At 35.3% G+C, this 25,306-nt stretch overlaps 1 protein-coding gene across 1 annotated transcript in view; it reads right to left on the minus strand.

Annotated features, from left to right (window-relative positions):
- Positions 1-25,306, minus strand: part of niban2a (niban apoptosis regulator 2a) — a 64,702-nt gene that overhangs the window by 33,779 nt on the left and 5,617 nt on the right. Inside the window, exons 2-5 of the mRNA XM_059358135.1 lie at positions 15,128-15,258; positions 9,635-9,763; positions 9,407-9,512; positions 7,914-8,081 (exon numbers count right to left, since the gene is read on the minus strand). Coding sequence (XP_059214118.1) covers positions 7,914-8,081; positions 9,407-9,512; positions 9,635-9,763; positions 15,128-15,258 — 534 coding nt within the window. The remainder of the gene's footprint in view (positions 1-7,913; positions 8,082-9,406; positions 9,513-9,634; positions 9,764-15,127; positions 15,259-25,306) is intronic.

A 25,306-nucleotide genomic window follows, 5' to 3' on the forward strand; every position in this document is an offset into this window, starting at 1 on the left:
ACAAAATGACCCAAAAAAAGACATAAAATGACCTAAAGCTATTGAGAGCTTTAGTGGATTCTAATAGATCTTCAGTGTGTCAGTGAGAACATTACATTACATTACATTACATTACATGTCATTTAGACGCTTTTGTCCAAAGCGACTTACAATAAGTGGAACATTGAACATTTAACTTGTGGTTTTTAGTGATCAAAGCCAGCTGAATAGAGTCAGTGTTCAGCTGAAGCTGCTTTGCATGAAGCTTCTGAGCTGCCAGCAGATTATTCTCCATGTGGAGCTGCAGAGTGTTTCTGCACCGTGACTAACATGGTTTGAGTGTTAAATTCAGCAGAAATTTCTCACTTGTGTGTCAGGAGACTGTGTGTAAAGCCACAGATTTGCTTCTATGGAAAAAAAAGACATAAAATGACCAAAAATAGATGAAAAAATGACGAAAAAGATGCAAAATGAGCAAAAATAGATGAAAAAATGACACAAAAATGACACACAACATTTCCTAAATTGGTGTCTAAAAGTGTATTTGGGTCCAGAGAGGTAATGAGGCTCCAGAGGTCAAAGGTCAGCCTGTAATAAACATTTATCACCAGCAGGAAAAACCTTCACCGGCTCTGGTTTTCCTCCAAACACGACACGCCGAGGTGAGACTGGACGAGTCCACACACGACACAAGAAACAGGAATACCACACACACACACACACACACACACACACACACACACACACACACACACACACACACACACCACCAGCCATGGAGACAACACACTGTGTTCATTTCAACACAGCTGGAATGTGAAGCAGGTCACAACAGGTAGTGGTGGGAAGTAACGGAGACACACACACACACACACACACACACACACACACACACACACACACACACACACACACACAGGCTGCTCTTGTTTTACAGTGTGTGCACTAAAGTTGCTTCTAATCCGTTTCTTGGTTAGTTTCTACACTGTAAAAAATGTGTTTAAAAACCAGATCAAACAGTAAATCTAAAGGTCTAAAACCAGATCAAACAGTAAATCTAAAGGTCTAAAACCAGATCAAACAGTAAATCTAAAGGTCTAAAACCAGATCAAACAGTAAATCTAAAGGTCTAAAACCAGATCAAACAGTAAATCTAAAGGTCTAAAACCAGATCAAACAGTAAATCTAAAGGTCTAAAACCAGATCAAACAGTAAATCTAAAGGTCTAAAACCAGATCAAACAGTAAATCTAAAGGTCTAAAACCAGATCAAACAGTAAATCTAAAGGTCTAAAACCAGATCAAACAGTAAATCTAAAGGTCTAAAACCAGATCAAACAGTAAATCTGAGGGAAATGATCTTGCTGCATGGACAGATAATTTACCTTGACAAAATTGATTAAATTAAGATTATTAAATCTAGAAAAAGCATGTTGAACACTTAAAATAAGACCAAAAAAAAGACACAAATTGACCACAAAAAGATGCAAAATTACCACAAAAGACACAAAATGATCAAAAGAAACAAAAAGTTAATTTCTTATTTCAAGTGTTCAACATGCTTATTTCTAGATTTAATAATCTTAATTTAAGAAACCTTTAGATTTACTGTTTGATCTGGTTTTAGACCTTTAGATTTACTGTTTGATCTGTTTTTTTAGACTAAACACCTTTTTTAGTGTTAAAACTCTAAACAAAACATGTTAAATAAATGTAACACAGTTGGCCTGGTATCAGGTTGAATCAGGTTGAGCAGCTCTGTGAGGCTGGTGATGATGTCAGAGCGTGGTTCATTCAGCTCGTTGTTTTATTTCTAACAGCGAAGCTTTAAAGGCTTTAAAGGCTTTAAAGGCACATGATGCTCCTTTTCAGCTTCATACTTGTATTTTTTGGGTTCTACGAGCTCTATTAGAGGTTTAATGTTCAAAAAACATGATTGTTCTCACACTGTTTGTCTGAATTTACCTGGGACCACCCTGTTGGTGTCTCTGCACCATCATTGCAGCTGGGGAATGACTGTAATACTACTTTCTACCTGTATATGTCTTTTACAATATAAAATGTATAATATGTATGTATATGTATAAGTCCTTTTCTGGTCATTTAGTCTTTTCTTTGGTCATTTTGTGTCTTTTTTTTGTAATTTTGTGTCTTTTCTTTGGTCATTTTGTGTCTTTTTTTGGTAATTTTGTGTCTTTTTAAATTTTTAGATTTAAATGTAAAATTTAAATTACATTAATAATAATAATAATAAATTCACCATTCTGCCTGCCAATTTAATCCCAAAAAATTCTCCTTAAGTTATATTCCTTCAGATTTCAGTCCTGCTTGATCATTTTGTTTCCTGTGACTGCTTCACAATAAAAGCCACCGGTAATTTTAATTTTAAAGGACTTTTAACGTGAAGCAGCAACAGGAAGTGTTAGCTTAGCATTAATACAGCAGTGAAACAGTGAACAGGTGGGTTTCCATTGGCCTCATTTGATCAAATTAAGTTAAATTTATGCAAAAAAAGCATTTAAATACAACTCATGTTGACCTCCACTGTTTGCATTAAAAAAAACGCCAAATTAAAAAGACAATTTAAAAAAAAACCCATAAACGTCAATTTTAAAAGGCAAAAATTTGAAATAAAAATCATGAAATGTTGCAAAAGTTTTTTATGTTTCGCTGAAGTTTGAAACATTTGTATTTAGTGCAATAAAAAAATATTTAGTGTCGAATAAAAAAGTCTTCTTTAGCCTTTTATTTTTACATTTTTTTACAGTGTAGTGGATGGAAACAAGCGTTCATTTTCTTTTGCAAATTTTCCCAAAATTATTAAAAAATTTGTGAATGCAAATGTATCAAGGTGGATTTATTAATAAAAATATGTAATTGTTGCATGTGTATCTGAAATTCAACCTGAAGATTTCAGCAATCGGAAAAAAAACATTTGATTTTCGTTTTCAGCTTCACTTGTAGGCTTTTTGTAAATAAATACTTAGTCAATAAATTCATAATTTGCATGCAAAGTTTATTAATAATCTACGCTTGATCTGCAGTCTCTGTCAACATCTCCCGCCTTTAAGATCCAAACAAGCCCAATCATGTTCTTCAGCCGCTCCTTTATCGTTTAATCTGGCTAGTTTAGTATTTTTATCCCTTCAGTTCCCGCTCATTCTGCCTCTCAGATCTAAATAAAGCTGGTGGAGTGAGATCACTCACTCAGACATGAACGCTGCAAGGAAACAACCACAGAAAGGAACTCGGCTCTCAAAAGAAAAGCTCGTCTCCCTACAGTGTACTGTAAAAAATAATCTGTTAAATTTACGGTAAAATACCAGCAGCTGAGTCTGGTTTCTACTGTCAATTTAAATGTAAATATTATCAAAAATAGTCCCTTTGTTTTTAGGGTAATTGTGTCCTGGAATGGTATTTATCCTTTAATGTTACATGAAAAGTTTTATATTTTTTTACAGTGAAACTGTGTGTTTCCTACAGTTCATGACAGTAAAAGTAAAAGTTTTGTGCTTTTCTTTGATTTACGATAATAAAAAGCGTTTACTACGGTGTAATTTTTTATTTTACGCCCTATTATTTCTGATGCAATTTGACTGAGTTTTACTGTTATTTCTACAAACATTTTTTACAGTGTAGACATAAGCATGTTGAACGCTTAAAATAAGAAATCAACTCTTATTCTTCTTATTATTATTAATAATAATAATAATAATAATAATAATAATGCATTATATTTCTAAGCACCTTTCAAAACAGCCACGGACACTGTACAACAAAACATAAAATAAAAAAATTTAAAATAAAAACATTACTGTGTTTTCTACAGTTAAAAAGTTTTGTACTATTTCATGATTTACGGTAAATAAAAGTGTCTATTATGGTGATATGCAATTTTTTATTTTACGCCCTATTTCTGATGAAATTTGACAGTAATTTCTACTAATATTTTTTACAGTGTAGAAATAAGCATGTTGAATGCTTAAAATAAGAAATTAACTCTTATTATTATTAATAATAATAATAATAATAATAATGCATTATATTTATAAGATCCTTTCAAAACACCCAAGGACACGGCACAATTAAACATAAAATATAATAAAAAAATTCTATTATGGTGATATGCCATTTTTTATTTTGCACCCTATTATTTTTGATGCAATTTGACTGTGTTTTACTGTAATTTCTACTAATATTTTTTACAGTGTAGAAATAAGCATGTTGAATGCTTAAATAAGAAATTAACTCTTAATAATAATAATAATAATAATAATAATGCATTATATTTCTAAGCGCCTTTCAAAACACCCAAGAACACTGTACAACAAAACATAAAATGAAAAAAACAAAAAATAAAAAAAGTTTTTTAAATATATTTTTACAGTAAAACTGTGTGTTTTCAAAAGTTTTTTCAAAAGTTTTGTACTATTCCATGATTTACGATAATTAAAAGTGTCTATTATGGTGATATGCAATTTTTTATTTTACGCCCCATTTCTGATGCAATTTGACTGTGTTTTTTTCAAGGTTCAAACACTTTTTCACTGGTCAAATTCAAGCATTTTTCAAGGACTTTCCAGGTCCATTTTAAAGCTTTTCCAGGACCTTTCAACAGTTGTATTTGCATGTTTTAGATGAGTACTTACATGCTAAAAGGTGTAATTTCACTGTTTTTTACACTTTTAACAACCAAAAGTACAGTTTGCTAATCTCAATATTCAATTTAGTACTTTTTTCATTGAACACGTGGTTATCTATAGTCAGATTGAAGAGAAATACAGTAAGAATTTCAAGCACTTTCAAGCACTTTATCCAAAATCCAAGCACTTTAAACCTTGAAAATACAACATTGAAATTTAAGCATTTTCAAGGATTTCAAGCACCCGCATGAACCCTGTTTATTGTAATTTCTACTAATATTTTTTACAGTGTGCACTGCAAAATTGAAACATACCTGCCAATTAAAATGTGTTGTCAACATGCCGTGTGGCACCAAGTCTAATGTCAAAAGGCAGGAAGTGGGCCAACCCACTTCAGATTCCTCCACACAAAAGATGTGACAGTGACAGAAACAGTGTGACATCACCACAGAAACATGGAGGAGCTGCTGTTGGTTCATCCTGCAGCGTCTCCACACAAACACACATGAGTCACAAACAGAAAGAGATCAAGAGTCGTTCTCCACCCTGATTAAACCAACATCCTCTAACAGGCAAACACATCCAAACTGCACCACAGAATCCTTTAATACAACTTCAGATCAGAAAATAAAGCAGAATAAAGCTGATGTGTTCTAACAAATAGAGGCCGGGGAATAAAAAAGCTCCATTGATGAAAACATCATGTTATATTTTAGTACGCTTTATCTCCAGGAACTGTTTGGACATACACTACAGGACAAAAGTTTAGAAGCAACTTAAATTTTCTTTTCACAAGTTTTAAATATATTTTTGGGCCATTTTAAAGGCTTGTTGATAGGGAGAGACAAAGATAAAATCCCTTTTTGTGTCACTACTCTTCTAATGCACAACATGGGTCAAAAATGACCCATATCCATTTTTTAGCAAATTAGCTTGCTAAGCTAACTACTCAGCTAATTACTTGGCTAAGTAGATGGCTAAGCTAAATACTTTAGCTAACTTCTTGGCGTTTTTTTTAATGATTATCCTTAGTAATCTTGTTTACTTGTATGTAAATGTGTTTCAAGTTAGCTAAGTACTTAGCTAACTTTTTGACTAAGTATTTAGCTAAGTAGCTTGCTAAGCGAACTACTTAGCTAACTTATTGGCTAAGTATTTAGCTAAGTTGCTTGCTAAGCTAAGTACTTAGAAACTTCTTAACTAATTATTTAGCTAAGAAGCTTGCTAAGCGAACTACTTGGCTAAGTATTTAGCTAAGTAGCTTGCTAAGCTAACTACTTAGCTAACTTATTGGCTAAGTATTTAGCTAAGTTGCTTGCTAAGCTAACTACTTAGCTAACTTCTTGGCTAAGTATTTAGCTTAGCAAGCTACTTAGCCAAGTAGTTAGCTATGTAATAACACAAAACCTTTTTTTCTTCATAAAGTATGAGAGGCAAAATGTAAATAATGATCTGTTGTTATCAAAAACAAGATATTTAAAGAATACTTGTAACATTCAATCACAAAATAAGTTGATATCAAAAGATAGAGCACAGAAACACACAGCAGCATTAAATAACATGAAGAATGAATGTGACCCATGTTGTGCAGTAGAAGGTGTTAATATGTTGTGTATGATCAAATATAAAACAGGAGAAGTTAAATTAAAATAGAAGCCGTCTCGTTCTCTCCAGCTGAGTAAATAGAGGCCTCGTCTCTGTCTGTCTGTCTGTCTGTCTGTCTGTGAAATGTGTAAAACATTGTGAGCTCTGATCCAAGGACAACATGTCACGCTGTAACCAGGACTAACAGAAAACAGAAAACAAATTCCCATCATTCCTCTAACATCTCACATTAAGAACTCACTCAGATGGCATGTAAAGGACACACACACACACACACACACACACACACACACACAGACACAGACACAGACACACTCGTCCTCGTCTGAACCAACACCCAAAGGTAGAGACAAAAAACTGATTGTGTAGAACATAAAAAGTTATTCCTAATTTGAATACGAGCGGACTTTTGTCAGGACTTTTTCGTCCCTGTAGAAGAGCAGGGCCGTGTTTCTCCCCTGAAAAAATCCTGGTTGCTGATTGGATAGAACACTAAGCAGGATGTGACGTAGTACTGGACGCCACAACAACACGCAACATTTGTAAAAGCTGGTGAAGCATTGTTGGCAACTTAGCAACTTTGTTGCTATATTTAGCGACTTTTCAGACCCCCTTAGAGACTATTCTTCAAAAAAGCGACTGGAGACAAATCCAGAGACTTTTTCTGGTGTTATTGGAGACTTTTGGAGACTCGTTCTTACTCTTCTTAACGAGACGCGGGGGTCAGAGGCTCGTTAAGAAGAGTAAGAACGAGTCGAAGCAGCACAGTCCTCCTGCAGCAGTCTCTCCCAGCTGCAGAGCCGGAGGGGATGTTAACTCCTTAGCGTCCAGTCTGCAAATTGCTAACAGGCTAACAGTTAGCTCTGTAGCAGTACAGTGTGTATGTGCTAACAGGCTAACAGTTAGCTCTGTAGCAGTACAGTGTGTATGTGCTAACAGGCTAACAGTTAGCTCTGTAGCAGTACAGTGTGTATGTGCTAACAGGCTAACAGTTTGCTCTGTAGCAGTGCAGTGTGTATGTGCTAACAGGCTAACAGTAAGCTCTGTAGCAGTACAGTGTGTATGTGCTAACAGGCTAACAGTTAGCTCTGTAGCAGTACAGTGTGTATGTGCTAACAGGCTAACAGTTAGCTCTGTAGCAGTACAGTGTGTGTGTGCTAACAGGCTAACAGTTAGCTCTGTAGCAGTACAGTGTGTATGTGCTAACAGGCTAACAGTTAGCTCTGTAGCAGTACAGTGTGTATGTGCTAACAGGCTAACAGTTAGCTCTGTAGCAGTACAGTGTGTGTGTGCTAACAGGCTAACAGTTAGCTCTGTAGCAGTACAGTGTGTATGTGCTAACAGGCTAACAGTTAGCTCTGTAGCAGTACAGTGTGTATGTGCTAACAGGCTAACAGTTAGCTCTGTAGCAGTACAGTGTGTATGTGCTGCTGCTGCAGGAGGTGTTAGCTTAGCGATCTCTGTTTGTTTACAACAAGCACCAGACACTCTATGTACAGTTAGTGATGCTGTTAGTTAATCATCGTCACACCTCTAACTGATGCATCTCTTACTCATCACAGCCTTCAGTAAATAATCTTGATAATTCAGCTCTGCAGAGACTTTCCTCCTGTTATTACTGTACTCCTCTACTGACTAGCAGTGATCAGTCATTGTGTGTGTGTGTGTTGCTTGTTGCCATGGTTACCGTTGTTGCTGTGGCGGACGCAGTCCTGCAGCACGGCGTGCCACTTCTTCTGCTCCTTCTCCGTCATCACACAGAAGTAGTGGTGGCGAGCGTACGGGTGCCACAGGATGAGAGGAAACTCACTCGCACACTTGATGAACGGATGATTCCCCACTTTGGCCTTGATGCCTAAAACACGGCATAGGACACAATGAGAAAGAGAGGTTTTTTTTTTTTTGAGATTTTCAGTCTCAAACTTTAATAAAACAATTAAAACTTACAAAACATTTGGGTTTTTCAAAATAAGAGTCAAATAAGGACTAAGGACAATAAGGAAAAATGCAAAAGAATTGTAAATATATATATATATATATATATATATATATATATATAAAGAGGAATTTAAAAAGCAGGTTCATCAGGGATGTGATATGTAAAAATATATGTTTTTTATTTTTTTTTTTTAAATACTGAAATAATGTCAGATTTTTAGTCTCATCTCTTGTCCTGTCTCTATGGATTTAATTGCATGAAACTTGGATAAAACTATTCAACTATTATTATCAAATTAACAGCATTGTTTACTGTGTTGTATTGCCATATACAGGAAGATTAAAAATCACAATGTTTAATGTTTTTTTTATTCTTGCAGTAAACAAACCAGTACTATAAATTAAACTAAAATCGCAGTGTTTGTTTTTTATTTTACAGTATAATAAAAACAGTACTGTAAATAAAAATACAGTAGTTCTACTGTAAATAATAATTACAGTAAGTTACTTGTTAATTGCTGCCAATAAGTTACTGTAAAAACAGTAAATTCTTCACAGCAGGGGTCTCAAACTCTAATTACCTGGGGGCCGCTGGAGGCAGTATAAAATGACCAAAAATAGACACTAAATTACAAAAAAAGGACACAAAATGATGGAAAAACACTAAATTATTTTTTTTAAAAAGACACAAAATGCCCCCAAAAATACACAGAATTACCAAAAAAAGACACAAAATGACGAAATTACTTTTTAAAAAAGAGACACAAAATGACAGAAATAAACAAAATTACTAAAAAAAGACACAAAATGACAAAAAAAGACACAAAATGACATAAAAAAACACAAAATTACAAAAAAAGACACTAAATGACCAAAAAAAGACATAAAATGACAGAAAAAAACGAAATTACTTTTAAAAAAAAGACACAAAATGACAGAAAAAAACGAAATGACTTAAAAAAAAGACACAAAATTACCAAAAAAAGAGACAAAATTACAAAAAAAGACACTAAATGACCAAAAAAAGAGACAAAATTACAAAAAAAAGACATAAAATGACACAAAAAAGACACAAAATGACCAAAAAAAGACACAAAATGACCAAAAAAGACATAAAATGACCAAAAAAAATGGACAAAATTACTTAAAAACCACCCAAAATTAAAAAAAAAAGACACTACATTCTTCACAGTGTGTAGATGCTTTGAGCCATATTTGGTCATGTGTGGTCCTGTTTCCTACCTGGCAGGCTGCTGTTGATCAGCTCCATGTATTCCTCCAGAGAGGTCAGAGCTTTGTATCCAGCACAGTTGATGGTGGCTTTAGGATGGAGACTCCGGTCATGAGCCTGACGGACACACGGGACAAACACAGCAGCTGGTTAAACAGGAGCAGACCAGCAGATCATCAGATCATCAGACCATCAGACCAGCAGACCACCAGAGGAGCCAGTCGTCTGGTTTCTCTCACCGTTTTGCTCTCGTAGAGGCTGATGGTGTAGCTGTTGGGAACCGAGACGAAGCGGTTCCTCCACTTCCTGTTCTCCTCCAGATACTGAAACAGACTCCCAGAGAAGATGGAGCGGCCCGCCAGAGGGTCCTGGAGAATAACAGGGACAGTTAGCACTAAAGCATAAAGCAGTCTAAGGTTTTTATTATTAAAATATCATATGTGGGGTCTTTGAGCAGCTCCTTCAGCAGCAAACATCCACAGTGGAAGAAGGATTCATTCATTCCAGCTGCCATCAGACTGTACAACACCAACACAACCTGAACGTGTTGGAGGTTCTTTCTTTCTTTTCTGCACATTCTTCACTTAATTTGCAGTCGTATAAAGTATATTGTATATTGTTAAATGTATTTTTCTATTAGATTGTTTATTTTTTATCTTCATCTAAAAAGGGAAATCATTTTTTTGTGCAATTTTTGTGTTCGGCTTTAACAAAGAAATTTCCCCGCTGTGGGATTAATAAAGTCACATCTAATCTAATCTAATCTAATCTAATATAAACAGCTGGAACGGCTGCTTGGGAAATATAGTTGTTGTTTTTTCATCAGTTCTTGCTGCCTGTCAAACATTTGCAGCATCACTTTAAACACAAAGCACAAAAAGTCACACATGTAAAGACAATATATTCAGTCCAGAAAAAACTATCATGTCCATTGTTATATATTGAACGATACGTCGATATAGTTTTGATGGTGACAGACCGAGTCATCACTGTATTTACATATACAGGATGTATATAGTGTGATAAGTCTTCTGTATATTTATTATTGTTAACATGAAAAGACCAAAACCAGCAACCAGCGAAAAAGAACTCAGTAGATTTGTCGCCAATATAAATTAATAAATGAATATGAATTAATGCATATTTTTAGGCTACATCCTGAAAGTAAACACAGATAAATAATCAGTAGAATTAGAAAAAGAACACATTCTTCTGTTTACGAGACCTGAAAACTTTTTTACAGAAGCATTCTGCTAAATGTCTTTATAGTTTCTCCTTTTAACTCCTGATAATGTTATTATTATTATAATTATTATTATTATTATTATTATGTCATGTTCCAATCATATCACCTCTGTCGCACGGTGAGATTGTTTAAATGTAAAGTGCAATACAAATAAAATCTATTGCTATTATTATTATTATTATTATTATTATTATTATTATTGTTTGCAAAGCGTTAATTCCTATACGATTCCTACATTTATAATAAAAGGTTTTGCATTTCATTCAGCGGAGTAAAAATATGGAATGGGATGTGTGAAGAAATAAAACAATCTTCAAACATGAAACACTTCAAAATCAAATATAAAAAACATCTTCACACGATACAGGGATGAAAACATGACAGTAGGTGGTTATTGTTGACGTTTTATTTTTTAAATGTGTTACTATTTTTTCTTTTTTGTGTGTTATTGTTGTTTGTTTGTTCATTGTTGTCTCATTATGACTACATGGGTGTATGTGTACTTATGTGTTTGTTAGTTAATAACAAGTTATGTGTGTTAATAATCGTAATAATGAGTTTATAAGCTACATTACTATGTGTTATACATACATATATATATAAATATTATTGTTATATAACTGAATATAGTAAATGAACATAGGGAGAAGGGATTTAATAAGCTTTGGCTCCTTTTGAACACAAATAAGTGTTGAGTCTTGTTGTTGTTTCATTTGTGTTGTTGTCTTGTATTTATTGTTGTTCGTTTGTTTTTAAATGTTCATCTTTTATTTTGTGTTCAAATAAAATTCTCAATCAATAACCATGTCAGGATGAGACAGAAGCAGTTTTGTGTCTCTCCTCGTAGTGAAAACAACAACAACAACAACAACAACAACACAATCCAAACAGCGTCTCTGTTCATGTGTGAAACGTGCTCCACTTCCTCTTCACTGGCTCAAAATGTGAACAAAAGTGGGACCTTTAGTCCACTGTAAAAAATAATAAATAATGGAGAAATACCATAATGTCACAAGGACACAATTCACCTAAAAATAAAGGGACTTTTCAGTCTAAAATGACAGTTTTTGCTGATATTTATATTTAAATTTACAGTAGAAAACTCACTCATTATCATTTTTTCAGTGAAGTTCTGCTGCCGGTATTTTACCGTAAATTTAGCAGGGTTTTTTTTACAGTGTAGATGTCAAATAAAACATTGAATATCACTGTAGTAGATGATTTTAATTACCATAAATCAAGGAATAGTACAAAACTTTTAAACTGTAGAAAACACACACTGTAAAATTTAAAAAAAAATGTTGTTTTTATGGTAAAAACCAGCAGAACTTTACCGTAATAAATACGGTGCAACTTTTTAAAAATATTACGGTAAAATGATATTAACACTGTTGGTTTCATGTTTAAGATTGACATTTTATTCCATATTTTACTGTATAAATAAAAAGTTTTCCCATCAAAAGAAACGCTGTTCTGCCATATAATTGACAAGAAAATACTTTATAAATGCTGCATAAATTAAAGATTTTACCATTAAATATTACAGTATATTTCTGTTAGAGATATGGTGTTTAGTACATTTAACAGTGAGAAAAAGTATTTTTACAAAAAATAAATGCAAAAATGATGGCCTGTATATATATATATATATTACAGTATATTTTTGGTACAAACACGGCACCAGTGTATTTTATAGTGGATTAATGCATTTAAAAAAAAAAAAAAAAAAGAAGTAAAAAAAAAAAAAAGGTAGTAATTTTGTGTCTTTTTTAAAAATTAATTTTACATTATTTTTTGGTAATTTTGTGTCTTTTAAAAAAAAATAATTTTACATCATTTTTAGTAATTTTGTGTCTTTTTTAAATTAGTTTCACATCATATTTTTAGTAATTTTGTGTCTTTTTTAAAATCAATTTTACATCATTTTTTGGGTAATTTTGTGTCTTTTTTCAATTAATTTTACGTTATTTAAGAAAAAAAAAATTGTATTTTGTTCCAAACACGGTGCCAGTGTATTTTACAATGGAGTAATTAATTAATGGTGTTTCATTGTTACTGAAACTGAATTAACTCATTTATTATTTTACGTCTTTTACTGTCATGGTTTAACAGTTTTTCACCATAAAACCTACAGACATTTTTTACAGTGTAGAGTCAGCAAAAAGAAGAGAGGACACTCTGAGTGGAGAAGCAGAGATGTTAGATAATAAACAGGAGAGTTGAACAAAGAGCTGATTCATGGAGAACATGCAGCTCTGTCTCTCTAACAGAGATCACATTGATGCTTCGGAGTGTGTGCTGCATAAACCGTTTAGCTAAAAACAATGGTGTGAATTTGTTCATCTTGAATAAACAGCAGAAATTAACCTGGAGGGTTTCAACTTCATTAGATTATAACGCAGAATGGCAAATATTGATCATTAGAAACACATTTTTATTTGCTCAAAATCAAAAATGACATCAGGACAGGAAGCTTTATCTCTCAGTAAGATGCACTGGAACCAAAATATGTTTTATTTAAACATCTTTATATGAACGTATTATTAATTCATTATAAACATCCTTCAGAGTTTCCTGGTTGAACTTTGACCTCCGACCCTGCAGCCATACTTCTATAGTTGTGCTGTTTCCTGAGCAGTAGTAGATTATTAAGGCTGTTTGGTGTTTCCTTCCTGATAATGTGGTTTAGATCATTTAGATCAACTGGCTGATTGACAGACTGTTTGTGTTTGTTACCAGTTGAGTCCAGATGCCAGTAATGACTCTGGTGAGAGCTTTTATTCTGAAGGATCTCTACGGCACAAACACAGTTTAAAGTGACCCAAAGCTGCTGTAGGAGTCAATGATTGTACATTTCATTCAAACTAGGGCTGCACAATCAATCGAATTTTAATCGTGATCACAATTTTAGCCGCCACGATTAAATTAACCTGATTGTCGGTGATATTTCCATTTTAAAATGCGTCTCTCCTGCAGATCTAATCAACACTTTCTACACCAGTAGTCCTCCAACCACCAGGGGGCGGGGCCGTGTTTCTCCCCTGTAAACAGCCTGGTTGCTGATTGGATAGAACGCTAAGCAGGATGTGACGTAGTACTGGACGCCACAACAACACGCAACATTTGTAAAAGCTGGTGAAGCAGTGTTGGCAACTTAGCAACTTTGTTGCTATATTTAGCAACTTTTCAGACCCCCTTAGCGACTATTTTTCAAGAAAGAGACTGGAGACAAATCCAGAGACTTTTTCTGGTGTTATTGGAGACTTTTGGAGACTCGTTCTTACTCTACTTAACGAGCTGCGGGGGCCGGAGGCTCGTTAAGAAGAGTAAGAACGAGTCGAAGCGGCACAGTCCTCCTGCAGCAGTCTCTCCCAGCTGCAGAGCCGAAGGGAATGTTAACCCGTTAGCGTCCAGTCTGCAAATTGCTTTGTAGCAGTACAGTGTGTATGTGCTAACAGGCTAACAGTTAGCTCTGTAGTAGTACAGTGTGTATGTGCTAACAGGCTAACAGTTAGCTCTGTAGCAGTACAGTGTGTATGTGCTAACAGGCTAACAGTTAGCTCTGTAGCAGTACAGTGTGTATGTGCTAACAGGCTAACAGTTAGCTCTGTAGCAGTACAGTGTGTATGTGCTAACAGGCTAAGAGTTAGCTCTGTAGCAGTACAGTGTGTATGTGCTAACAGGCTAACAGTTAGCTCTGTAGGAGTACAGTGTGTATGTGCTAACAGGCTAACAGTTAGCTCTGTAGCAGTACAGTGTGTATGTGCTAACAGGCTAACAGTTAGCTCTGTAGCAGCACAGTGTGTATGTGCTAACAGGCTAACAGTTAGCTCTGTAGCAGTACAGTGTGTATGTGCTAACAGGCTAGCAGTTAGCTCTGTAGCAGTACAGTGTGTATGTGCTAACAGGCTAACAGTTAGCTCTGTAGCAGTACAGTGTGTATGTGCTAACAGGCTAACAGTTAGCTCTGTAGCAGTACAGTGTGTATGTGCTAACAGGCTAACAGTTAGCTCTGTAGCAGTACAGTGTGTATGTGCTAACAGGCTAACAGTTAGCTCTGTAGCAGTACAGTGTGTATGTGCTAACAGGCTAACAGTTAGCTCTGTAGCAGTACAGTGTGTATGGAGGTGTTCACTTAGCGATGTCTGTTTGTTTACAACAAGCACCAGACACTCTGTATTTTTGTTGCACTACTTTTAAACAAACAATAGGAACATTTTTTATTTTGTGCACAGATGTTTTCCCTAACATGATGAATAACCGTGATTAATAATCGTGATTACAATATTGATCAAAATAATCGTGATTATCATTTTGGCCATAATGGTGCAGCACTAGTTTGTCTTGTCTTTTTCTGTAGTCGTCTCCTTCCATCCTCTGAGCAGCTTCAACCCTCCGTCTCTGAACTCTCAGGGTGCACTAGTATATATATATATATATATATATATATAGATAGATATGAACTTTATGACAGAGTCCCACTAACCTTCCTGTGGAGCAGCTGGGACTGAGCTCCTCCTCCTCCTTCGATCTCAAAGCGAACGCTGTTGAAGAGAGCGACGGCGTACTGCTGCTCGTACACGTCGCTGAACTCCTTCATCACGTCTCTGGTCCGAGCTGCAGGACACAACGAGACACACAACATCACAAACTGGTAAAACAGAGCAGCACTAGTGGGGAAACAGTCAAAGTTACATTTTATAGTTTTATACAAATGGATGATATTAATATTGGGGCTGGGCGATATGGATCAAAAGTCATATCCTGATATATTTAGGCTGAATATGGATATACAATATATATCCTGATATTTTTATCTCAAAGTGAGAGAAAATGTTCAGTCAAAGTCAAATATGACATGTCACAAGTAGTTTTATTGATTTATTTAAGTGAACATAAATACTGATAAATACAAAGCTCCATCAAGTGCACATTTAAATAAAAAATACCTTAAATAAAAATAGCCAATGAAATAAAATAGGCCAATCTTTTTCTGAAAGAATCAAGTCGAATAGTCGAAGTTGAATTTATTTACAGACATTTAAAAACAACCTCATTTGACCAAAGTGCTGTGCAGTTATTAAAAAACAATAAAATCATAAACCAATATAATAATAAATAAAAAAAACAATGAAAACAAATTAATAATACTAAAATAGTAATAAAGAACCCAATTTAAAAACAGAGTTAGAGATAAAAAGGAATAAAAGAGTAAAAAGATATATAAAATAAATATATTTATATGAGAAAAGAATAACAAACATAACTAAATAACTAAATATGACAAATCCCAGTAAGGGCAGCATTTAGAAAGAGAGAAAGAAAGAAAATGAACTATATCGATTTATGTGATATGATCTAATTCCATATCACATTTAACAATATATCGATATATTTTTTATATTGATATATTTTTTATATTGCGCAGCTCTAATGAATCCCTCTGAGTAAAAACAAGAGGTTAAACTACAGTGTTATTGCTGTAAATGCTATATTTCAACAATCTGGACACATTTTTTGTACTATTGAATATTTAGGGAAGCACTGCTTGAAGATTCTGGGGCCAATACCAATGTTTATAATAATTGGGCCATTAGGCAATACTTTATTTTGTTTTTGTGCAGGGAAACAAATAAATCTTTATAATAATAAATATCTAAAGTGTTTTAAAAGACTGTTTTGTTCAACGCAACATTACAGTTATACGTACATCTGGCTCCAACCTCCACAGTGTTCATCTGGTTCAGAAAAGATTTGTAAAAACTGCCATATTTTCAAAACGACCAGATCCTTCTGCTCCCCTTTCCCAAAAACTCAAGATAAAGACAATTTTTCAGATCGATATATGCCAAATATGCATTTTTATCTTTAAGTATATGTAGAGTCCAAGGTCCATTCCTAAAGCTTTCAGTGAATATTTCCATGTTGTGATGTAAAAATATATGGATATATTTTTTAGATCGATATATCGCCCAGCCCTAGGTGATATTAGTGCTGAAAGGTAAAACTGAAACAGTCCTGCAGTGGAACTTAATGTGCAAATAGTTGAATGAATGGATGAAAAGTTCATTTAAGTTCACTTTAATTCATTTCCAACAATTGCTGATTTCCACCAGAATCTCAGAGGATGATTTTATCCTCTCCATTTTTCTCTTTTGTAGTTTAAGTTCACTATTTAATTATCTTCATTTAACATTAGCTGTGTGTATTCAGGAAGCTGTGAAGACGTGTCGTGTCTAATGAAGTCTCACCGTGTCAGAAAGGCCATAACATAACATAACTGCTGCTGCTATCAGCTCTGTATGAAAACTACCATGTCATAAAATGTAAAGTAGGTCTTTCAGCTCTAACTGATACCTTACATGTAGTTCTGCCTGGAGCTGCTGCTCTATCAGTGGTAAAACGTTTGGGAAGGAAAACTTTTGCATAGTTAAAATTCAACTGCAGTCAGAAGTCATTATAGATCTATTTATATATTCAAACCAAAGACTCTATGACTTTATGGCTGCACCACTCAATACAGTAGAAATATAATACAGGTCTTTCTTATCATTTTAGACAAATTTCTTGCCAAATTAAACATGAGCCTCAAAACGATCATTAGCCGTGTTTCTTTTATGGGGAAGAGTGGCCACCTGGAAGGTCTCAGGCCACGCCCTCTCTAAAGTCTCAGGCCACGCCCTCTCTAATGTCTCAGGCCACGCCCTCTCTAATGTCTCAGGCCACGCCCTCTCTAATGTCGCTCACTCTGAGTGTCTCCGTTACAAAAAGGCTCCAGAGGGATTTAGAGACTCTGGAGGTGACGTTTGGTTTTAGATCGTCGTGAAGGATTAAACACGGAGACGTAACTGTGGCCGCCATCGCTAACTGTGCACAACGTCAGCAGCTGATCATAAACAAAGCAGCATGGCTAATTAATTATGCACATTGTTTCCGCTGATCATAATCATAGTGATGGTGAATTAACCGGCATCGCTAACTGTGCACAGAGTGTCTGGTGCTTGTTGTAAACAAACAGAGATCGCTAAGTGAACACCTCCTGCAGCAGCAGCACATACACACTGTACTGCTACAGAGCTAACTGTTAGCCTGTTAGCACATACACACTGTACTGATACAGAGCTAACTGTTAGCCTGTTAGCACATACGCACTGTACTGCTACAGAGCTAACTGTTAGCCTACTAGCACATACACACTGTACTGCTACAGAGCTAACTGTTAGCCTGTTAGCACATACACACTGTACTGCTACAGAGCGAACTGTTAGCCTGTTAGCACATACACACTGTACTGCTACAGAGCTAACTGTTAGCCTGTTAGCACATACACACTGTACTGCTACAGAGCTAACTGTTAGCCTGTTAGCACATACACACTGTACTGCTACAGAGCTAGCTGTTAGCCTGTTAGCACATACACACTGTACTGCTACAGAGCTAACTGTTAGCCTGTTAGCACGTACACACTGTACTGCTACAGAGCTAACTGTTAGCCTGTCAGCACTTCAAAAGTATCCAAGTGTCTCCAGTCGCTTTTTTAAAAAAAATAGTCTCTAAGGGGGTCTGGAAAGTCGCTAAATATATCAACAAAGTTGCTAAGTTGCCAACATTGCTTCACCAGCTTTTACAAATGTCGCGTGTTGTTGTGGCGTCCAGTACTACGTCACATCCTGCTTAGCGTTCTATCCAATCAGCAACCAGGCTTTTTACAGGGGAGAAAACCGGCCCTGTTCTTTTACGACATAGAAAGTCCAGTCAAAAGACCTCTAAGGACGGCTCGTATTCAGATTAGGGGCATTTTGGCGAGTGAGACCCGCCTCATTCCGGGTTTTGGACTGTAGTGGAAACAGCCTTATTATAAGTCAAATATCTTTGGCTGTTGTAGACTGTTGGTCAGATGAATTACATTTTTCAAAGATGTCACTTTGGGAATTTTGACGACTAATTTCTAGTATTTTCAGACTTTTTTATAGACTTGGTGATGAAAACAAGTGTCAGTTGCAGCACTAGTTTGGAGCCAGAGTCTGGAGTCTCTCAATCAATGTTTTCCTGTGAGATCCTCCACAGACTGACTCAGCATTTATTTCCCACCACTGTCTGCAAGCAGCATCCTAACAATCAGTCCAAGAACCTGCTAGAAGGACACCAGCATTTCCTACAGCAAGTCCTGGAAAAAGTCTCCGGCAGTGTGTTTGTGTGGTCAGCAGCAGACGGTGGTGTGTTTATGGAGGCCGAGGCAGGAAGCAGAGGAGAGCAGGAAGGAAAGAGCTGACAGGACAGGATGGACGGGACCGAGTGGAGGAGACGAGACACTAACTTATTAAAAACACGACCAGGAGACGAAGGACAGGTTAGAGTAAACATACTGAAGCCGTGAGAGATAAAACAAAGACTCCTTTAAATGGGGTCCGCGTCATGATGCCAGTTAGGAAAAAATGTTGGGAGGGTTTTTTGTCTTTAAATAGACTAAATAAACATCATTTTTGGGGGGGTTGTTGTCCGTAGTGTGTGAAACTATCAAAAATGAAGGTTTACTCGCCTATCAAACCCCCAAAAACATGTAAAATTACCAAAAAGACAAAACGATGCTAAATTACCCAATGAAGACCAAAAAGTCACAAAATTACCCCAAAAACATTTAAAATTACCAAAAAAGACAAAAAAGATGCTAAATTACCCAATGAAGACCAAAAAGTCACAAAATGACCCCAAAAACATTTAAAATTACCAAAAAAGATGCTAAATTACCCAATGAAGACCAAAAAGTCACAAAATTACCCCAAAAACATTTAAAATTACCAAAAAAGACAAAAAAGATGCTAAATTACCCAAAAAAGTCACATATGACCCCCCAAAGCATGTAAAATTTGCAAAAAAGACACTTAATTACCCAAAAAAAGACCAAACAAGTCACAAAATGACCCTGAAAAAATGAACTTTTTTAGTGTATGGCACTATCAAAAATGAAGGTTTACTCAACTATCAGTAGGAATATATTTTTTCCAGATGGAAAAGGGCCAGGAAATTACGTTTTCACGTTTTCAGTGATTTTTTGTGGCGCAAATTGTCAAATCTGTTTTATTTGGAAAAGTCTGCAAAATAGTGTTTCAATATGGCCGCCTGGAGGTCATGTGACAAATTAAAGCATTGCTATTGGTTCCTTATACTTTTCCCTCTTTTTATAAGTATTGCATCACTTAAAAACATGACTTGTAGAAATCTGACAGGCCAGAAATGAGGCAACACCGAACCATAGAGGGTTAAAGTCCTCTGTTCAGTAGGGCTGGCTATTGAACTTTTAAACTGACCAAAATGGGTCCAAAATTGTAAATGAGGTATTGTTTGGTATAAACTCTGGTGTAAACTCCACCAGACTAGTTCTGGCTACAGGGTTCATTCCAGATGTGCAGTCGGGACTTTCCACTGAAGTCCTGCTGAGCCAGAGTCAGCAGACGGGATAATTAGACTTCAGGGTGCTGGGATACAAGGACCACATCATAAATCACACAGTCAATCCTCTGTTTCAACCTTTATCAGCACGCCAAAGGTTCTTTAAATCCCTCTTTTGTCATAGAATAGAGAAAACTGACACATCAGAGACATGATGCCTCCGACATTAATCTGTTTGGGTACCAACTTCACCACAACACCAACTGAACCAATCCACCTTCTGATCTTATTCTGCATTTTATCCTCATTCACAAAAGTCCCAGAATCAGATAAGGTGCCTCCACCTGGCTCTGCTTTGTGGTCTCATCCATGAACACCACAAACAGAAATGGTGACAAGGGAACCCAACATTAATAATACATTTGATTTTTATAGCGCTTTTAAAAAGGCACTCAAAGTCGCTTAACATAACAGAATCGAGACACACACAACAAACACAAAACGCAGAAAAAGCAAAAACTAAACAGAGATGAGAGATTATGAGTAGTGGTTGACCGATACAAGTTTTTTAAGGCTGATACTGATTATTCTGACATCAGTATTAACTGATCCCTGATATGTGCTGCCGGTTTTTTGGGGCCGATTCTTGAAGCCAATATTGCATTTTCTCCTCCATTTACATGATAGAAATGATGATAATGATAACAAATGTCATTTTACATTTTTTTGGGGGGGATTTTGAATCTTTTTTTAAATTTATTTTACATCATTTCTAGTAAATAAATTTATTTGAAAAAAACAACAACAAAAAACTATAAAAAAGTGTTTCATTGTTACTGGAACTGAATTAACTCATTTATCATTTTACGTCTTTTACTGTCACGGTTTAACAGTTTTTCACCCTAAAACCTACAGACATTTTTTACAGTGTGAGTTGAGAACAGGAAGGGGAGGACCTTTTCCTCTCTGAGGGAAACCTGAGATCAGAGTGTACTGAAGCAGGTGAGTCAGGTGTTTCACAAACTAATATTTTAGTCAAACAACTTTTAAGGATGTTAAACAAACACGTTGACAGAAGCTGCTGTTTATCTTGTCACTATTCCTGCTTTTGCTTCCTTGTAAAAGTTGCACTTACATTCTGGGTTAAAGAAAAACTGCAAAGGTCCCTTGACCTTTAGTTCACTTATTAAGTTTTGCTCAATTCCTGGATGTCTACGGGAGCATGATCACTTCAGACTACACCAAATACATAAAAAACAAATGTCCTAATGCACTGATTAATTCTATTTTATATGAGCTCCACCCTTTAACCCTTTGATGCTCAACATGCTATAAAGTGACCTGACAGAGTTTTTATGTTCTATATCTTTGCAATAAATTATTTTCATCATTCAGTATTCCAGGTTTTCCTCAATTAGTTTGTTTTTGATCATCATACATATGTTTTCCTTTCTTCATTTTTGAATAAAATCCCTTTTTGTGTCACTACTCTTCTAATGCAAAATATGGGTCAAAAATTACCCATATTCATTTTTAGCTAAGAAGCTTGCTAAGCTAACTACTTAGCTAACTTCTTGGCTAAGTAGCTTGCTAAACTAACTACTTAGCTAACTTCTTGGCTACTTAGTTGCTAAACTAACTACTTAGCTAACTTCTTGGCTAGGTAGCTTGCTAAACTAACTACTTAGCTAACTTCTTGGCTAGGTAGCTTGCTAAACTAACTACTTAGCTAACTTCTTGGCTAGGTAGCTTGCTAAATTAACTACTTAGCTACCTTCTTGGCTAAGTAGCTTGCTAAAGTAACTACTTAGCTAACTTATTGGGTAATTAGCTTGCTAAACTAACTACTTAGCTAACTTATTGGGTAATTAGCTTGCTAAACTAACTACTTAGCTAACTTCTTGGCTAAGTAGCTTGCTAAACTAACTACTTAGCTAACTTCTTGGTTAATTAGTTTGCTACACTAACTACTTAGCTAACTTATTGGGTAATTAGCTTGCTAAACTAACTACTTAGCTAACTTCTTGGCTAAGTAGCTTGCTAAACTAACTACTTAGCTAACTTCTTGGTTAATTAGTTTGCTATACTAACTACTTAGCTAACTTCTTGGCTAAGTAGCTTGCTAAACTAACTACTAGGCTAACTTCTTGGCTAAGTAGCTTGCTAAACTAACTACTTTGCTAACTTCTTGGCTAAGTAGCTTGCTAAACTAACTACTTAGCTAACTTCTTGGCTAAGTAGCTTGTTAAGCTAACTACTTAGCTAACTTCTTAGCCAAGTTGTTAGCTATGTAATAATACAAAAACTGTTTTTCTTCATAAAGTATGAGAAGCAAAATGTAAATAATGATCTGTTGTTATAAAAAACAAGATATTTAAAGAATACTTGGAATATTCAATCATAAATTAAGTTGATATCAAAAGATAGAGCACAGAAACACACAGCAGCATTAAATAACATGAAGGGAATGAATGTGAATGTCATTTTTTTAATGCAGGGGGGTCAATATGTTGTGCATCAAAGGGTTAACAGGCTTCCCTCATAGAACTAGAGTTACATCCAGGTTACTAAAACTCTCTGATTCTGCCAAGTGGAAATAAAAACATCATATAATGTCATATCTTTCACTCCATCCACTGATCCTCCCCTGAAACTGTTCTGGGGCCTCCTGGAGAGGCTCCCACTCCCACTCCCACACTTGAGGTGTGTTGTGTGAGTTTACGAGGCGGGAGATTAATTAGTGAGAATGTGCTCAGACAGCAGGGATGAAGAAATCTCCATATTGGGAGATAAAGACTCCAAACATGAGTCTCACAGCAGAAATGCTGAGTAGTCACTGAGTCTCTCCCACACACACACACACACACACACACACACACTAAAGGGCTTTACATGCTTCTTTACATGTGAAGATCTGAAATAGACGGCTGATGTGAACCAGGGTGTGTGTGTGTGTGTGTGTGAGATCAGATCTAGTTTCAGATAATAACCTTGTGACATGTTCCGACCTGCTTTATTTCTGCTGCTTCACTCATCATGTTCTCTCCTCTGACTCGCCTCTTCATGTTTATCTTTTTCTCTGCCACTCATGGGAAAAAACATAAGACACATTTTTTCTCATTAACCCTTTGATGCCCACCATGAGTCTATAATGACCCTCATTCATTCCCTTCATGTTATTTAATGCTGCTGTGTGTTTCTGTGCTCTATCTTTTAATATCAACTTATTTTATGATTCAATATTCCAAGTATTCTTTAAATATCTTGTTTTTGATGACAACAGATCATTATTTACATTCTGCTCCTCATATTTTATGAAGAAAAACTGTTTTTGTATTATAACATAGCTAACTACTTGGCTAAGTAGCTTGCTAAGCTAAATACTTAGTCAACAAGTTAGCTAAGTAGTTAGCTTAGCAAGAAACTTAGCCATGAAGTTAGCTAAGTAGTTAGCTTAGCAAGCAACTTAGCTAAATACTTAGCCAATAAGTTAGCTAAGTCGTTAGCTTAACAAGCTACTTAGCTAAAAACTTAGCCAAGAAGTTAGCTTAACAAGCTACTTAGTTAAATACTTAGCCAAGAAGTTAGCTAAGTAGTTAGCTTAGCAAGCTACTTAGCTAAAAAATGAATATGGGTCATTTTTGACCCATGTTGTGCATTAGAAGAGTAGTGACACAAAAAGGGATTTTATTAAAAAATGAATAAAGGAAAACATGAAACTAGGATGTATGATGATCAAAAACAAACTAATTGAGGAAAACCTGGAATACTGAATGATGAAAATAATTTATTGTAAAGATATAGAACATAAAAACTCCTATATATCGGGTCACTTTAGACCATGTTGGGCATCAAAGGGTTAATCAGCTGAGAAGCAGTTGAAGCTCCAGAAAAGCTACTTAGTTGACCTTTTGTGATGAGATTATTTTGAAACACAAACTGTGAGTAAGTCAGTTCATTCTGAATCTGACAGACTGTTTTCATTGGTTTTCACAGGTCTAAACTACAGGACAAAGGTTTGGAAGAAAGATCACATTTGTACAAAAAAAGATCAGAGTTTCATTGATAAACTTTGCAACAAAATAAAGCTGATTATTGTATAAAGAGTCACTTATTAGAACACATGTTGACTCTAATTATCAGGTCGTTGGGTTTTTATTGCTCAGACTTTGTGTTTCCTTCTTTCCTTAATGTATAAATCTGAACTCTTGCAGTTGAGATTTATTGGCATTTTTGAATCCAAAAGTTTGGGTGTTTTTTTGTCATTTTGTGTCTTTTGTGGTAATTTTACATCTTTAAATGGTCAATTTGTGTCCTTTTTTGGCCACTTTCCTTCTTATCTGGTCATTTTATGTCTTTTTTTGGTCAATTTTTGTCTTTTTTTGTCATTTTGTCTCTTTTTTTGTCATTTTGTCTCTTTTTTGTGCCATTTTTTTGTCATTTTGTGTCTTCTTTTGGTCACTTTCCGTCTTTTCTGGTTATGTCTTTTTTTGTGGTCAATTTATGTCTCTTTTGGTAATTTTTGTCTCCAAACTCTCAAAAGCCAAAGAGCTAAAGTGAATAATGTAAACTGTGATTTTTTTTTTAACTTTTGAACTGAAGTTGTGACTCTTCCTAGTCTCCTCCACCCTAAAACTAAGCCCTTCTTTTCTGTTGGAAACATTTATTCACCAATGGTCTGATAACATCAATGTTTCCCTAAAGGTCAATGGAGGAAAATGGTTCAATTCAATAAAGGTAAAGTCTGATCATGTAGTAAACACGTCCAGAAATACACACAATACACACTGGTTTTAATAAGAAGACATGAGAACACAACATTAAAGTTGATTCATAACTTTTGGCCTGTAGAGTAGCTGTATTGATTTATGTTTTTTTAAATAGTTTGTGAACCGTTCAGTCAAAGTGACAAAATTGTGGAAAATGTGCATCACAAAAATGTTATAATTTTATCTAACAGTTAATTTATAATGATATAAAAAAAGAGGAAAAGCAGGTTGTAAATCTGCATATTTGTCCTAAATGTGCCCTAAATTATGATAAAACATCTTTTATCCATTGATTATTTAATTGTTTCAACAATACAACAGTCAGTCTGAATCAGGGAAACTGTTTCCACCTTAGAACTGGTTTTAAATTATGTGATCATAGGAATGGTATGCAGCCCAGATTATTCTTCCCGGTGTGTTTTACTGACTATCAGACATTTCTAAACAATGACATCACTCTCCTGCATCACAGTAACAAGAAGTAATGAGAGCAAAGAGGAAGAAAC

This window comes from Centropristis striata, chromosome 19 (assembly GCF_030273125.1).
Source record: "Centropristis striata isolate RG_2023a ecotype Rhode Island chromosome 19, C.striata_1.0, whole genome shotgun sequence".
Classification (NCBI taxonomy): domain Eukaryota; kingdom Metazoa; phylum Chordata; class Actinopteri; order Perciformes; family Serranidae; genus Centropristis; species Centropristis striata.